An 18275-nucleotide genomic window follows, 5' to 3' on the forward strand; every position below is an offset into this window, starting at 1 on the left:
AATTTTTTTTAAGTGGGCGTGGTCGTTCTCTGATTTTGCTGATTTTTATAAGGGATACATATAGTAATAGGAGTAACGTTCCTGCCAAATTTCATCATGATATCTCCAACGACTGCGAAATTACAGCTTGCAAAACTTTTAAATTACGTTCTTTTAAAAGTGGGCGGTGCCACGCCCATTGTCCAAAATTTTACAAATTTTCTATTCTGCGTCATAATTTCAACCCACCTACCAAGTTTCATCGCTTTATCCCTCTTTGGTAATGAATTATCGCACTTTTTCGGTTTTTCGAAATTTTCGGTATCGAAAAAGTGGTCGTGGTTATAGTCCGATATCGTTCATTTTAAATAGCGATCTGAGATGACTGCTCAGGAACCTACATACCAAATTTCATCAAGATGCCTCAAAATTTACTCAAGTTATCGTGTTAACGGACAGACGGATGGACGGACGGACGGACATGGCTCAATCAAATTTTTTTTCGAACCTGATGATTTTGATATATGGAAGTCTATATCTATCTCGATTCCTTTATACCTGTACAACCAACCGTTATCCAATCAAAGTTAATATACTCTGTGAGCTCTGCTCAACTGAGTATAAAAAACGATTTGTGTTACTAACACTATGCAAATTAATATTAAAATGTTTTCGAAATATTTCGAAAATTCGCATTGTTTAACAATCTGCATGAACATTTAAAATTTTAGAAAAAACTAAAACTATACTACAGAATCTCAAAAATGTTAAAAAAAAATCGAAAACTCGGAATGTTAAAAATCTGCACGGCAATTTTGAAATTTTAGAAAAAACTTCAATGAATTGTTCAAATGAAACTATGCTAATTAATCTGAAAAACAATTCCTAAAAGTTTGAAAATTCGAATATTATTATATCATATTAAGAAATGTCAGATGATAACTTGCATGTTTTTTGTATTTAAATTGGTTATGTTACAAAACGAAAATAAACAAAAGAGAAGAAGACTTCATAAAACTTGCTAAGGGTTATCACTACTATTTTCGCGTTTGCGGCTGTACAAACATACGTACCTGCACATGTGTGTGTGCAACAAAAGGATAATTTGACTGCAAGTGCTTACGTCATCATCTCACCAAAATCTCTTTTGTCTGCGAGAGTACAATTTAAATTGAAAAGAAAACTGAAGCATGCATACTAAGCTGGGTTGATTTGCATGGACGAAAGTTAACCCATATCGCGCCATCGATTTTTCGATAGGTTTTGGGCTCAGGAAAAAAAGTTCCACTAAGCATACCCAAACAAATAATTTTCGAGCCTGCAAAATTTGAGTTTTTTGACTTTTTTTCTTTGATTTTTAAGGTTTTTTTCATGACCTACTTAAAAAATTTTCATTTGATTTTAAAATTTTCATGTATACCCTGTCCGACTTAAAATTGTCCGCAGTTTTTTGAAAAAAAAAAAAGAATATTTTTTGGGTTTTGAGAAGTGTTTTGGTGAAAAAACGGACAGATGGACAGACGGATGGACAGACGGACATGGCTAAATGAACTCAGCTTGTCCAAAAATGGTTTGGAGCCTTGAAAATGAAAAAAATCGATTTCGACCAAAACAAGTCCCAAAAACAAAAAAAAAAAATTTTTTTTTAAACTGTTAATGCCAACATTTTCATCGCATAATTTTAAGTGGGACAGGAACTATGAGACAAATTCGTTTTCATCGGCAACACTTTTGCAAGTTTCTGAAGAAACCCTTAAAAAAAATGGCGAGAAAATAAATTTTTCACCAAAACACTCCTCAAAACCCAAAACATATTTTTATTTTTTTCAAAAAACTGTTATTGCCAAAGTTTTTAGCGAACAATTTTGAGTCGGACAGGGTATACATGAACAATTTAAAATCAAATAAAAATTTTTTAAGTAGGTCATGAAAAAAACCTTTAAAATCAAAGAAAAAAACTCAAAAAACTCAAATTTTGCAGGCTCGAAAATTAGCGATGGCGCGATATAGGTTAATAAATCGACCCAGCTTAATGCATCCATTAATGCAACCACAAAACAAAGAAGAAAAACCAATTTATATTTACATTGAGGCTTTCACTTTCATTTTATGTTATTGCATATAATCTGAACTAATCAATTTAAATTTATTTTCATTGATTAGCATTTTAACAGTTACTTAATTCAATTGCCTCATCGAAAATTTGTAGACGGGGTCGAGTTAGCCAAGTTATGAATGAGCCATTTCAACCATTTAATCGAAGATCTAATATAATTATTTTAGTAAACATAACAGGAGAAAATTTATTCGAAAAGCTTCAACAATAACTTATGTGATTGCAATCAATTTCTTCGTAGTTGACAAATTGTTTTAGTTAGAATAGAATAAAGATAATTGCAAACATCTGCCATACTAAAGCTATAAATCTGTTTCAAAGACCCTTTTTTGAAGTGATCGTACCGTACGTGTAGTGAGAGTTTCACTGACAAACCCTCCAGTGCGTCTACACACCCGGAACGACTACCAATTATCCCCCCTTAATAAGTTAGCACATTATCAATATCATAGACAATAGATCGACCCTACGCAATGTATTTATTGAGATTTGTTCGTCACAGTCTTTAAGTTGCTTTCATCCCAGGAACGTAGTAACTATGATCATCTTTCAATTGAAAGTTTAAATTAATAGATTAAGGATTACCTAGCAATTGTAATGGTTATTCTGAATGCATTATTTTCCTCTATCTCTGAACTATGTTTCAAGTTTCAAATATCTAGCTCATCGTGAAGTTTCGTAAAAGCCGACCACAATGCATTCTAATGTCTCAAGAATTCTCTAAATACGTATGTCGATCTGCAAGCCGTTTAGCTAAGATTTCAGGACTCCATTATTTACCGCTGTTTCCTCGGATTTCATTGAAAATCTGGATAATATTTAGATTGTTTCTGGATTGGCCTTGAAGGTTTAATGAGGTCATATTAATTTTTATTAGAACCTTTATGGTGCTTTGTTACCGGAACGTAACGGATCTATAGCCGGCAAAGGACCATCCACACAAGAGATTTAATCGCCACTTCTTTGCATGCGCATTTCTCTGCTCCCCTTTTCGGCAATCAATCATCACTAGAAACGCCCTTTTACTCACAGCAGTCTAACAATGTATGAAACGCCCTTCTCCAAAAACTTTGTGTACAGAAAATCTTTCGCCGCGAAAACGAGGACAATGAAACATTACGTGTTCTGCGTTTTCCAATTCGTTGAAACAGTGTGGACAGAAAGGATCCTCCTCTGACCCCCGTTTATGTAGATATTTCTTGAAACCGCCGTGTGCACTCAATTTCGCGTGAGGTGGTAGTTTAGTTCGCCGTACTTCCACTCGTATAATTCTAATATATTTCGAACTAACAAGAAGGTCCAGCGTACTTTTCTCTATTCTTCCCGCCGTTCTTGCCACTTAACTATTGTTTGTGTTCTTGCGCTTTTCTTAGCATCTTCAGATGTTCGGCCGATTCCAATGCCATACAGATCGACTATTCGACTTGACAGTAGATCTACTGTGATGTTCCGAGATAAAACAAGGATCGCGTCGTAGGACTCCGTCGGAAAAGCACATGCTATTCGTATAGCAGTAATACGGTAGGCTGCTAGTATATCTTTTTGGTGGTTCATTTTAGATCCGTGCCTTACTGGCGCTGGTTACCTTAGATAATTGCTTACGGGTAGATTCGCCGGGCCCGCTGAGGTGGGGCATTATTCGCGTTAGGGCTGCACTCCCACCGCCCCGAAGTACTCCTTAAAAGCTAGTTTTAAGTCAATGTTTACTCCCAAATATTGCAAGCAATGCTTTAAATTTATTTGATAAGCTCCTTTGGTTAGGACTTACTCATACGCACAGTTCGCCTTAGACTCACCAAAACCACTTCTGTCTTATTGCTAGACATCTCCACCCCCATGTTCGTCAGTCACTCCTTTATTCTTCCTACGACATCACTACGTAATGCTTAAAGCAGACCCATTTTCTAGGCCACTGCTACTACGACTATGTCATCGCATAGCCGACAATTTGCTTGCCTCCAGAAGGTCAATTTTTAGCTTTAACGGGCTACAACTGGTTTAATGGATAAAACTATATATAAATGGCATAAGAGCTCAAAAGAATAGTCAAAAAAAATATAGAGCTTCTCAAGACGAAAATTATGATATAAGCTTAAAATTGAGGGTGGGATTTTACAACTTTTTTTGACTCAATTTACTGCCGACGTTACAGAAATCCACAGCCATGGTTGCTAAACACTGTAGACGAGATTCAAAATTTAGCTTTAAATATCGCATTGATTTAAAAAATGTCTTATTTCAGAACAATTGTCTCAATGTTTCGGTCATTAACCGATAATCATGTTATATATTATTTCTAATTGCTGTTTTTGTGTACAGCTCCCTTTTTCGCTCTTATTTGGGATCCAAATGTATAAATAATTTTTTGGTTGTAAAGATGGGGATTCATGCTATTAGCGAGCTTTGGGCATTATTATATTTTATTAAAATAATTTGTTAAAAATAAACAATTGTGAGCACACAAAGAAATCTATTTGTACTATGGCACTATTGTGAATATTTGCATTGCATTACCGGCGGTTCCAGAAACATGTAGAAACGAAACTGGGACAACCCAAAGAGGTTGCTAATGTAGAGGAACTGGAGGAGTCGAATGAATTCCTAACAAGGACGCTTATGACTGCGTATAACAAAGCTTGCCCTCTAAGAAGATTCAGAGGAAAAGCAAAGGCGCCATGGTGGAGCAATGAGCTGAGTCTTCTAAGAAGACAGGTAAAAGAAATGTTTAAACTCGCAAAGACCGCGGAAAGCGAAGCGTGTCGGGACGAGTACAGGGATCTACTGAGGATCTACAAGCGTGAAATTACCAGGGCGAAGAGAAACTCATGGAAAAGTTTCTGTACGGACATGGAGTGCTCCAGTGAAACAGCACGGTTGAAAAAAGTCCTAGCAAAGGGAAACATAGTCCAGGGACTAATAAAGAAAGAGAACGGGGAATGGTCACGTGATAGTGAGGAATCCCTTGAGGTGCTTCTCGATACACATTTCCCATCGGGAGACGGTTTAGAAGAACCAGCAGACATCACTCACACTTCGATCACGGAGCTAGTGGTGCCGGGCTTGGTGACCGATACCAAGATCGAGTGGGCAGTGAAGACGTTTTCTAAGTTTAAATCGCCGGGCCCAGATGGTATAATTCCGGCCATGCTACAAGTCTCAAGTAGGGCGGTCGTGGAATGGCTTAAAATAATATTCGATGGGTGCATAAGACTGAATCATGTACCGCACTCTTGGAGAACTGCTCGTGTAGCTTTTCTACCAAAGGCGGGGAAGATCGGTCACGTGTATCCCAAAGACTATAGACCCATTAGTTTAACATCATTTCTGCTCAAAACCTTTGAGAGGCTGATAGATGTGTACATAAAGTCCAACGTGGATGAAAAGCTGCTCTCCACAACACAGCATGCGTACACCAAAGGCAAGTCGGTAGACACCGCATTGCATAGGGTGGTAATAAGCATAGAGAAATCCTTGGAATATAAGGAGTATGCTCTACGAGTCTTCTTGGACATTGCCGTGGCTTTCAATAATGTTGCAAAATGGGCGATTATGGATGGTCTTAATTACATTAAAGTACATCCTGCCTTAATCAGATGGATCGGCTGCATGTTAAATTGCAGAAAGATTACATCACAATGGGGATTGTACGAGGCCACGAAATCAGTGGACAGGGCACGCCGCAGGGAGGGGTGCTATCACCTCTGCTGTGGACACTGGTCATCAACCAACTGCTCAGGAAATTCGATGAGGGACCCGTAAAACTTACGGCTTACGCAGATGACGTTGCAATTGTCATAAGTGGAAAATGCCTTCCAACGATTAGTTCTTTGATGGATCGGGCGCTTCGGGATATTCATACCTGGGCATCTAATGTCGGGCTGAAAGTCAATGCGGAGAAGACGGATATGGTCTTGTTTACAAAGAGGTACAAGGTCCCAAATTGGACCAGGCCTAAGTTAGGAGCGGTGACCTTACAGGAGAAACCTTGCACAAAATATCTAGGAATCATCCTAGACAGTAAGCTGTCATGGAAGCTCAACGTGGAGGAGAGGGTCAAGAAGGCCTCAACGGCACTCTATGCATGTAAAAGAATGCTGTGGTGTACGTGGGGCCTATCGCCCTCTCTTTCTCATTGGGTTTTTACAACGATTGTAAGCCCTATTCTATACTATGGAGTTCTTGTTTGGTGGAAAGCCACACAAAAAACAACATACCTAAAAAAATTAGAGGGGGTATGCAGACTATCGATGCTTTGCATTACGGGAGCCCTGAAAACAACCCCGACGGCTGCACTGTATGCCATTCTGCACATTCCACCTGTAGACCTGGTAGCAAAGAACAAAGCGTTAACGACCGCAACCAGGCTCGATGCTTCGGGGCAGCTTGAGCGCCGACCATATGGCCATAGTAGTATAGCGTCCTCAGTCACAAGACGAACAGACTACATGATTCCCTACCTGCACTTTGAGGGAGATCTCAAGGCCACAATAGAGGTGGACGGTTGGCGCAAGGGTGCGCAAATGGCGGACGAGGCGATACATGTGTACACCGATGGTTCCAAAATAGTGGAAGGAGTAGGGTCTGCGGTATACTGCGCTGATCCGGAATTAAGCAGATCCTACAGGCTGCCGGATTACTGTAGCGTTTTCCAAGCGGAAATATTAGCCGTAACCAAAGCAGTAGAAACCCTGGAAGAGAATAGCTTAAGCTGCAACCGTGTTAACTTTTAATTGACAGTCAAGCAGCAATTAAGGCAATAATCTCTCATAGCACAGCATCTAAATGCGTGTTAGAGTGTAAGCAGTCTCTGGAGAGAATCGGGACAGGGAGAAGCATACATCTATATTGGCTCCCAGGGCATATGGGAATAGATGGGAATGAAAAAGCGGACGAATTAGCTAAAAAGGGCGCATCCCTTGAAGCTTGCTCCGTAGACGTCCCAATTAGATTGGGCGAGATTAAGCGAAGGCGAGAGGTGCACATGATCCACCAAGCAGAAAAGGCGTGGGTTCAAGCGCGGGGCTGTAAAGTGTCGAAGATTAGACTAACACAGTTGCTTCTATCATTAAAAAGAGAGGACTGTAGACTCATAACGGGTATTCTTACTGGACACTACCTTCTGGCGTCACATGCCTTTAAATTAGGCTTGGTCAGTGATAGCAGGTGTAGGAAGTGCGGGTTGGAGGAGGAAACGATCGAGCACTTTCTGTGCTCGTGCCCTGCATTTGCCAGGCTAAGACTCCAGCTATTAGGAGTGATACAGCTGTCAGATCTAGAAGCAGCAAGTGGCTTAAGTCCTAGGAAGCTTCTAGTATTTGCCAAGAGGACGGAGTTATTTTATAACATAGGTCCTGGTTTTTGATAGGGTTTTTCAGTTTGGTCGTTAAAACAAACTTCTGGTAACACTACGGACTCGAATCAGTCTATGTGAGGTCCTCATGGACCGGCCAGTTCAACCTACCTACCTACCGGCGGTTCCTCTAATACGTCAGATGGCAGCGCAAGCTGTAAGATTTAATTGATTGATAGAACAGCTTATTTCTGTTGATATTTAATAAGAGACTTTTAGATTGGTTGCGCAAGATGCGCACGGGTACGGCCCGTAAATGTTAATCAAAATCGTGTTTATGTAGTGTGATAAAATTTCCAACGCAAATACACCTAAACATTCATATTGTTTTTTGTTGCCTCAACTTACCTTAAATTCTGGATTCATATCACATAAAACTGTCTCCAACTTGGGTGAATAAAGTGAGGCCGATGATAGCCAATAGGGCGTACAATGTATACAACCCACAGTTGTCAATGCGAAAAGTACAATTTTTGCACGCCTCACCGTACACATTGTCTGCCGCCTCAGCGGATAACCGACAGCGATAAAACGTTCAACGGTGAATGCAACGACAAACCATGCCGAACAAAAAGATGCCAAATTGCTGAAGAATGTAAAGAATTGGCAGAAAAAATCACGATTGTAAATGTCAATGTCAACAAAGTTAAGCCACTGCATAAAAAGACCCAGCAGGAAACATGTATCGCTAACAGCCAGTGCAGCCAAATAAAAGCTCGATGATAATTTGCGTAAATTAGTTTTGAAGAAAACAAAAACGGATAGAATATTACCCAAACTGCCGGTTAGAACTAGGAAAGGTACATAATAGTAATTCAGTAAAATGCCGACTTTTTCGAAAACGGCTAACATTTCATCGTTGTCATCGAAGGTGATGCTAAAAATACTGCTATTATTGATTGTGGGTATTGTGCCAATGTTGATAATATTCGTAAGATTAGTAGTGCCATTGCTGTGCGTGTTGTTGGGTAGCATAAAAGCGTCAAATATTGATACAGTTGGAGACGATGTTGTTGCTGTTGGTGTAGGTTGTACTCGTTGGTGATATTCATTGTATAAGCTTTGTTCAGTTGTCACTCCAAAATAGTTCAACGTTACAGCGTCCATCCACTCGATTCGTGGTACCGGCGTTTCCATTATTCTTTGCTAATATTTTTCACTGTTTCGAATTTTACTAATTATCACAAATTTCGTTGGTTTCATTGTCGAAATATGTTTTTATCACTGTGGTGAATTTGACAGATTTCTATCGGTTTCAATTTTTTTTATCATTTTCGTTAGTGTTATTTTCAGCAATGATTTGTTTTTGCAAAGTTAATTTGATAGCACAATTTTTAAAAAGTCTGGGCTTTGTCAATTCTTTTTTTTTGCATTTTGCATTGATGCGTGAATTCTGAATATAAAGAAGAATAAACATAAAATAAAAAAATTGTAAATACTTCGTTTATATAAATGGACAAAAATCAGCGAAAAATGTCACCTTATATAAAGACATATTCTTGCTAAACTTTGATTTTTAATTTTTGACATAGAAATTGCAAAAATATTTATGAAATATAAAAGTGGAGCACACATTACTTGGATTGGAAAGTTGGTAGGAAAGGAGATATTATTAGTCAATCAATTGCGCTCCACCTTTTTTGCATTTTCTATGTCAAAATTTTAAAATTAAAGTTGTCCTGCCTTTATATAAGGAGAAAATTTTCGCTGATTTTTGTCCATTTATATAAAGGAAGGTGCTTAAAATTTTTTTATTCTATTTTTATTTTCTCCTTTTCTTACATTTTCTCGGTGTCTTAACCTATATTTTAAGTTTTACGCTTGTAGCTCAATGAGAACTTACATAAAAATCAATCCCAAAATTCCCTCCGTCCCGTTTGATTTTTCTAAATATCTCAGCCCGTGCGCCCCCTAGCGAAACTTTTTGTATTGTGTCATCGGCTGTCATCGACCTCTGAACTAAGCTCTAAATTTTTAGGCTCTAGCTCATCGAGAAGTTACTTAAAACCCGGTTTCAAATTTCCAAATTATTATCAAATTTTTGCAATCCGTGCGCCTCCTAACGGAATTTTTCTCCTTTTCACTCCTTTTCACGGTGTCTTAACCTGTCTCTGAGGTTTCATATTTGTAGCTCAATGAGAAGTTACTTTAAAACCGATCTCAAAACACCAAATTTCCAAAATCTTATCTAAAAATTTTGATCCTTGCGCCACCTAACGGAATTTTTTCTCCTTATCTTAAATTTTCTCGGCGCCTTATCCTATCTCTGAAGTTTTACAGTTGTAGCTCAATGCGAACTTACATAAAAATCAATCCCAAAATTCCGTTTCTAAATATCTCATCCCGTGCGCTAAGTTTGGCTTTGTTAAAAACAACTTTAATACAAAAGTGAGAACCTTCACTTAAGTAGTTGATTCTTAGAAGTACGGTACGAGACCATTTCTGTGCTTTTGTCATTTGCTAACGCTTTTTTCTGAACCAATAGTTTTACAATGTTAATATTAGGTTAGGTTGAACTGGCTGGTCTTTTGTCATTAAAAAATTAATAAACTCAATACATTTCGTTAATTGTATATTTTTGTAATGAAATATAAATAATGTGCTGCAAAATGAGTTTCAAGAGCGGTTAGGTTAGGTTAGGTTGACCTGGCCGGTCAATAAAGACCTCTCATAGACTAAATGTGTCCATAGTGTTACCAGAATTTGTTTGACGACCAAACGTAGAACCTCGAATCAGGTGCCAGAACTTGTGTTAGAGAATAACTGGTTCCTCTTGGCAAATACCAGAAGTTTTCTAGGATCAAGTTTAATTCCTGCCTCGAGATCTAGCAACTCTGCCGAGTCTAACAGCTGCAGCCTTGACGTGGCGAGCGCAGGACATGAACACAGAACGTGGTACGTATGAAATTTTTTCTAGTTCCTGAAAGTTTCAAAGATATAAAGTGCGAAATGTGTGAGCTGTAAATGGCTTGCAATAACTCAACAGCGTTTTTACGAACTCATATTTGCTGATTCTCGCGCTATACAACTCTCTTCGTTCATTTGCTCGCGAAATAAAATCCGAGTAATACTCAGTTCTTTTGAGGCCAATTGGTTTTCCCAACATAACAACATGATGCTATGCAAACACACGTAACGTTATCAGATTGATATTATATTTATTTTTTGTAATGGCCTTCACTACTACTTGAGAAAACCTATCTATACATATATAATTGTCTACACATTTTTATTTTAGCTTGGACGTAAAAGAAGCCAAAGTTTTTATTTATTTTTATTTCTTTATTTTGTTGACATTGTTCTGCTCTAGCTTTGATCTATCTGCATAACTTTTAAGCAGTTTTTATATCTTACTCTCCCTTCCCCTCTCTCCCCTTTTCGTTATATTTTTATTCACTCCCCCCTCTGCCTTTCTTCTTTTCTGCGTCTCTTTCTCCCTCCGTATTTCACTTCTTTTTTGCTCCATCTATACCTATATCTCTATCTTCATCTAACTCTAACTCTATCCCTTTCTCCTTCCCTATTTTCTTTTCTCTCTAGTTATTGTTGTTGTTGTTGTAGGGATTAGGACACTCCCCGAAAACCTTGGGTGTGTTATCGATGTTGATGGTCCTTCGCTGGATGCAGATCCGGTACGTTCCGGTAACAACCACCATGAAGATACTAGCCCGACCATTTCGGGAACGATTTGGTATGATCACATGAAACCTTCTAGGCCATACCGTCGTCCCACCACCTACATCCGTGATGAATTTGGGATCGCCAGAGCCTCGGCTGTTAAAGAAGCAGAGTTCGCCACGGGTAGGAGAGGTTGAAAATTGGGTTGGATAAGCTATATATAGACAATCCCTTGAAAGCGTTGCGCTTTAAAACCCCTTGAATCAGTTTGGTATTTTAGTCGCCTCTTACGACAGGTATACCTGCCGCGGGTATATTCTAAGCCCCTTACTCGCTGGGGATTTCTCTAGTTCTTCCCCAACCCTTGTTTCCAGTCCCAGTCCCAGTCCCAGTCAGTTCTTGTTCCATTTCCCGGAAAAAGTCTCGAAAATACTTATCTAGGCAAAGGGCTACCTATATACCAACTCTGAGACAAATCATATTATGAATAGAATTTGTTTGAATTGATCGGTTCCTGGTCCACTTCCCGAAAAGAAACTTCACAGAAACGCTATCCTATCTTTCAAGTTGGATCAAACTGCAAACGGTGTGCAAATTTGATTAAAATCGGTTAAGTAGTTTGGGAGTCCATCGCGGTCAAACAACGTGACACGAAAATTCTATGTATTAAGATTAGACGCACATATCTCATTGATTTAAGAAAGAAATATATACATATATTTTAAAAGTATATTTTAGGTAATTTCATTCGCGATATGTTTTTTAGGCTGCGTACCTTCGCATGTGGCTTACTAAATGGATGCACAAAAGCGTCAGGCAACTATGCCTATGAAGCACTATAAACTTCATTGTAACACATCCGTTGGTTTTTTAACAAACTTGTTGCTATTGCTCAAGGGCCTGACTTCGTTAGTTTTTCCTACACTGCACTTAATTCATATTTTGTTTACCTTTTCCGCACACACTTTTTCACTGCCCAGGCCGCTCCACCCACAGCATGAAGTTGGAAGTAATGCGCTCGTTTTGTCGTCACTCACTTTCCATTCATTTTTATACCCAGCTGTACTTTTACACAGGGTATTATAACTTTGATTGGATAACGATTGGTTGTACAGGTATAAAGGAAACGAGATGGATATAGACTTCCATATATCAAAATCACCAGTGTCGAAGAAACTTTTGATTGAGCCATGTCCGTCCGTCCGTCTGTCCGTCCGTCTGTCTGTCCCTAACACGATAACTTGAGTAAAAATTGAGATATCTTCACCAAATTTGGTACACGAGGTTATCTGGACCCGTAATAGATTGGTATTGAAAATGAGCGAAATCGGATGATAACCACGCCCACTTTTTATACTCAGAGTGCCTTGCACACAGAGTATATTAACTTTGATTGGATAACGGTTGGTTGTACAGATATAAAGGAATCGATATAGATATAGACTTCCATATATCAAAATCACCAGTGTCGAAAAAAATTTGATTGAGCCATGTCCGTCCGTCCGTCTGTCCGTCCTTTAATACGATAACTTGAGTAAATATTGAGATATCTTCACAAAATTTGGTACACGAGCTTATCTGGACCCAGAATAGATTGGTATTGAAAATGAGCGAAATCGGACGATAAGCACGCCCACTTTTTTATATGTATATAACATTTTGGAAAACACAAAAAACCTGATTATTTAGTAAATAATGCACCTAGAATGTTGAAATTTGACATGTGGTAAATAAAATTTTTAAAATGGGCGTGACACCGCCCACTTCTGATAAAATCAATTTTTCGTAAATCAAAAATGGTTCAACCTATCGTAACAAAATTCGGCAGAGAGGTTGCCTTTACTATAAGGAATGCTTTGAAGAAAAATTAACGCAATCGGTTAAGGACCACCCCCACTTTTATATAAAATATTTTCAAAAGGATCGTGGACGAATAAAATAAGCTATATCTTTGCAAAAAAGAGCTTTATATCAATGGTATTTCATTTCCCAAGTGGATTTATAACAATAAATAGGAAAAAATTAAAATTTAAAAAAATGGGTGTGGCACCGCCCCTTTTATGACTAAGCAATTTTCTATGTTTCGGGAGCTATAACTCGAAGAAAAATTAACGGATCGTTATAAAATTGTGTACACATATTTTCCTTTCGTGTACAATATTTCTAGTAAAAATAGACGGGATCGGTTAAAGACCACGGCAACTTAGATATAAAACAAATTTAGTCGTAGGGTTGAATAATAAGCTATAACTTAGCAAAAAATAGTTTTGAATCAATGATATTTCACTTATCAAGTTTTATTGTAAGAGGAAATGGGGAGGCATTATTTTTTAAACGGACGGTGCCCCGTGTTATGTAGAAAAGTAATTTATCTGAAATGAAATGTGCAATTAAAGTTCACGCTGAGTATATAATGTTCGGTTACACCCGAACTTAGACACCTTTACTTCTTATTTTTTTATTTAAATTGTTCCGTTCTTTCGTCGGTTTGTTGGCTGTTGCTTTAAAACTTTGAATCTTTTTGACAGCTACTTATTTTTGGTTTGTTATCTTCGTGTTGCACAAATGATTGAACCATTTAATGCTTTTATTTAAATGACCATTTATATAACTTAGGCACTTACAATTCTGTACATAATCTAAACTAATCCTATTACCATAATAAAAAAAAGTTATCAAGCGCAATTTAATTGAGTTTATGTTTGTAGTTAAATTTGAAATAGTCAAAAACAGTGATTTTCTACTTAACGTACTTATGTGTAGCTGCGAGCACAAAAATAGCAGTGAGAATTTTTTTAGAAAATTTCATGAAATGAATTCCTTATTTTCAATAATTCAAGAAAAAAACTTTTATGAAATTTGTAACTGACTCTGTGCTAACCAATCTCAAGAATGTCTCCGAATAAAATCGAAAAACCAATATAACCTCGAACATCATATTCAGTTTTCTAAATACTTTTGAGTACGCAGTTTTTTTAGCCCGATAAGTTTTAGCCTAACAAAGTAAAAAGTTCTTGTAAAGCTGCTTTCGTCGAAGCCGGTAGCACTTAAGCAATCTAGAGTCGAAAAGGCAGGCACCCTTTTTCCTTCTAAATGAATATACCATACTTTTGGTAGTATTTAGCTCAGACGTACACATAGATACCGTGGCAGAGAGATAGAATAGGTGAATCGGCGATGACAAATGGAGCAATCGGTGGCTGTTGGAATCGATACCCGGCGAGTCATATATGACGAATTGGTGATTGGTGGATTGTCGGTGAATAGAATTGGTAAGACGGCGAGGGACAGATGATGAATCGGTTAATCGATTTCCAAGCAATCGGTGGATGGTGGAATCCATGTCCGGCGAGGCGTAGATGGCGAATAGGAGAATGTAGGTGGATAAGATGACGAATCAGTTGATCGATTTCCAAGCAACCGGTGGCTGGAGAAATGTATGTCCTGCCAGTAATATATGGCGAATCGGATGACAGGAGTGGTGAATCAGCTATGCGCAGATGATGAATTATTTGATCAATTTCCAAGCAAATGGTTGCTGGTGAAATCGATAACCCGCTAGTTGTAGATGACGAAACTGTGAATTAACTTCGTAACTACTTAAAGTTGCTGAAATCGTTGTCCAGAAAGTTCCAAGGCAACGAAGTTGTGGCTCGATTTTCAAGCAACCGATGGTTCGTGAAATCGATGATAAGTAGTGAATTTATGTACTGGCTCGTATGTAAGATGGCGGTGGACGCACCTGTGTGTGGGAGAAGTAGTAGGTAGGAGCTAGGCTCCTTCACGCCTGATCTCCGGACACACCGAAAATCAGTGGCTGACCGAGGTCATCTACATATCAAAAGTGGCGGATCTGTGCAAGATAAGGCAATTTCATCTATTCACGCTAAGTATATGCGTTATAGACTTCCCTTATCGTAGGTCGCGCCTTTGATGATCTATCAAATGCAAATTATATCTACTTAATGATAAGTCTTTCTGACTGGACACTGCCTTCTAGCGTCACATGCCTTTAAATTAGGCTTGGTCATTGATAGCATATGTAGGAGGAGGAAACGATCGAGCACGTTCTATGCTCGTTCCCTGCATTTGCCAGGCTACGACTCCAGCTATTAGGAGTGATAAAGCTGTCAGATCTAGAAGCAGCAAGTGGCTTAAGTCCTAGGAAGCTTCTAGTATTTACCAAGAGGACGGAGTTATTTTATAACATAGGTCCTGGTTTTTGATAGGGGTTTTCAGTTTGGTCGTTAAAACAAACTTCTGTTAATACTACGGAATCATTCAGTCTGTGTGAGGTCCTCATGGATGGCCAGTTCAACCTAGCCTAAGTATAAGTCTTTATAAACAGTCTGAGAAGTCTGCGCACTCGCGTGTAGGCGACTGTCGCGCGATTAAAATGTTTACAAGTGATTAATTGCATTTTATCTGTGCATTCTCATTCGCTTGCTGATCGCTGTTACAGTTGAGCCGTATGTAGTCGTTATTATATGAATGTGGGGTGATGATGCTACCGAAGGCGGCATAACATTCTAAAACTATTTTGTTCCGAAGTGTGATGCAGATTCTATTCCATATGAAAAATAAAGCCGGATGGCTTTGAAAAATGAAAAATGCGTATGAAAAAAATATATAGACATCGAAAAAGAAAAATTTTCAAAATTCAGTTCGAGTTTGGAGAGATCTACAACATGTACTTTGTATGACTGAGGCTAGGTTAGGTGGAACTGGTCGGCCCTTGAGGACCTTACATAGACTGAATGATTCCGTAGTGTTACCAGAAGTTTGTTTTAACGACCAAACTGAAAACCCCTATCAAAAACCAGGACCTATGTTACAAAATAACTCCGTCCTCTTGGTAAATACTATAAACTTCCTAGGACTTAAGCCACTTGCTGCTTCTAGTTCTGACAGCCGTATCACTCCTAATAGCTGGAGTCTTAGCCTGGCAAGCGCAAGCCAAGAGCACAGAACGTGCTCGATCGTTTCATCCTCCAGCCCGCACTTCCTACATCTGCTATCACTGACCAAGCCTACTTTCAAGGCATGTGACGCCAGAAGGCAGTGTCTAGTAAGAATATCCGTTATGAGTCTGCAGTGCTCTCTTTTTAATGATAGAAGCAAATTGGTTAGTCTAAGGTTGTAAGACTAAAATTAATTGGGAAAAAAGCTGCAAACAAATTTAAAGTCACTCATTCTACATAAAAAGTTCAAAATTTTCGTAAATTTTTCTCGAATTTTATTTTTTCGAAAACCTCTAAAGATTGTTTTGCACAGTTTCGTCACAAAATTCATACTTTCTTTTCTTAATTTATCGAAAATAGACAAATTTAATTGACGAATTTCCGCTACTATTTTCGTGTTCGCTGCTGTACTTTTATATGTAACAAAAACACAACAAGGTTAAAAAGTAAACAATTTATTTCTCCATGGGAATTAAAAAGTTAAGCAATTTAAATTGTCATGTACTGCGAGCTGCTAATTTAAAATTGTTCGAAGGATGCGAAAAGCCGTCTGAATTAATGATATTGGCGATGCAAAATCCATGGAGATGTGTCCATGAATAAAGAGATGCTTGGGAAATTTTGTTTTGAAATTTTAACAAAAGGCATTATAAACAATTTATTTATTGGCAAGTTTCGGGAAAGTAAGTTCTACAAGTATTCATAAATATATTTCATAGATTATTATTAATGACTATTGCGAAAGTGTTAAAACCTTAAGTACCGTGAGACACTCTTTGTTTATGAACAAATTATGTGTTGTGTTAGCTGTTGCGTTCTAGCCACGCTGAGAAATGTGTCTAGGTTTGGTTAGGTTGGACCGGCCCTTTCGTGAAGAACTGACATATACTCACATATACAACGTTCAAACTGAAAAACCCTGTCGAGGGCCAGTACCTATGTTATACAATAGCTGGCGTAGCTGGCAAATACTAGTAGACTTCTGGACCTATGCTTCTTGCTGCTTCTAGATCTGATACCTATGTTACTTTTAATAGCTTAAGTCTTAGTCTAGCGAGTCCTTCTGCGACCTGCACTTTCTACGGCTGCTATCAAAGACGATGTCTAATTTAAAAGGCATTTCCCCGTCAGAATACCCATCTTGATTTGTTAAGTAAATAATAAGATTAACTTTGCTAGTCTAAGGTCATAAGACGTACACATGAGACACTTTGCAGCCTAACGCTTGGTTCCACGCGTTTCTTGCTTTGTCGATCATGTAGGACTTTCGTTTTCTTATAATCTCGCCCAATTTTCTCAAGGAGGAATGCGCACTTTTTAGCTAGCTTATCCGCTTTTTGATTTTCATCAGTTTCCAATATGACCCACGGTCCCATGATGTATACTTTTCCTTATTCCGAGTGCTTTTTATACTCAGCTGAACAGAGCTCACAGAGGATATTCATTTTGTTCGCACAATCATACCCCGTAATTGCATAAATTAATCGAGATAGATATAGACTTCTATATATCAAAATGATCTGGGCGAAAAAAGAAATTCATTTAGCCATGTCCGTCCGTCCGTCCGTAAACACCTTAACTTGAGTACATTTTGAGGTATCATAATGAAATTTGGTATGTAAGTTCCTGGGTACTCATCTCAGATCGCTATTGAACGAAATCGGACTATAACCACGCCAACTTTTTCGATATCGAAAATGTAGAAAAAACGAAAAAGTGCGATAATTCATTACCAAAGACGGATGAAGCGATGAAAATTGGTAGGTGGGTTGACCTTATGACGCAGAATAGAAAATTAGTAAAATTTTGGACAATGGGCGGGGCACTGCCCACTTTTAAAAGAAGATAATTTAAAAGTTTTGCAAGCTGTAATTTGCATACTTTGGCAGGCGTTGAAGGTATAATGATGAAATTTGGCAGGAACGTTACTCCTATTACTATACGTGTTCTAACTAAAAATTAGCAAAATCGGATGACGAACACGCCCACTTAAAAAAAAGAAATTTTAAAAGTCAAATTTTAACAAAAAATTTAATATATTTACAGTATATAAGTAAATTATGTCAACATTCAACTCCAGTAATGATATGGTGCAACAAAATACAAAACTAAAAGAAAATTTCAAAATAGGCTTGGCTCCGCCCTTTTTCATTTAATTTGTCCAGAATACTTTAATGCCATAAGTCGAACAACAATTTACCAATCTTTGTGAAATTTGGTAGGGGCTTAGATTCTAGGACGATAACTGTTT

General features: G+C 38.1%; 2 protein-coding genes across 12 annotated transcripts in view; one reads left to right on the forward strand and one right to left on the reverse strand.

Moving 5' to 3' along the window:
* Window positions 1-18275, forward strand: part of fry (Protein furry) — a 470099-nt gene that overhangs the window by 323590 nt on the left and 128234 nt on the right. The gene's annotated exons all lie outside the window — the stretch shown is intronic.
* Window positions 1-18275, reverse strand: part of CNMaR (CNMamide Receptor) — a 239781-nt gene that overhangs the window by 162153 nt on the left and 59353 nt on the right. For both annotated transcript variants that reach the window (XM_067788955.1, XM_067788954.1), the window contains exon 2: window positions 7794-8838. In XM_067788955.1, the coding sequence (XP_067645056.1) occupies window positions 7794-8582 (789 nt within the window). In that variant the 5' untranslated portion in view covers window positions 8583-8838. The remainder of the gene's footprint in view (window positions 1-7793; window positions 8839-18275) is intronic.

This window comes from Eurosta solidaginis, chromosome 5, assembly GCF_040869045.1.
Source record: "Eurosta solidaginis isolate ZX-2024a chromosome 5, ASM4086904v1, whole genome shotgun sequence".
Taxonomy (NCBI): domain Eukaryota; kingdom Metazoa; phylum Arthropoda; class Insecta; order Diptera; family Tephritidae; genus Eurosta; species Eurosta solidaginis.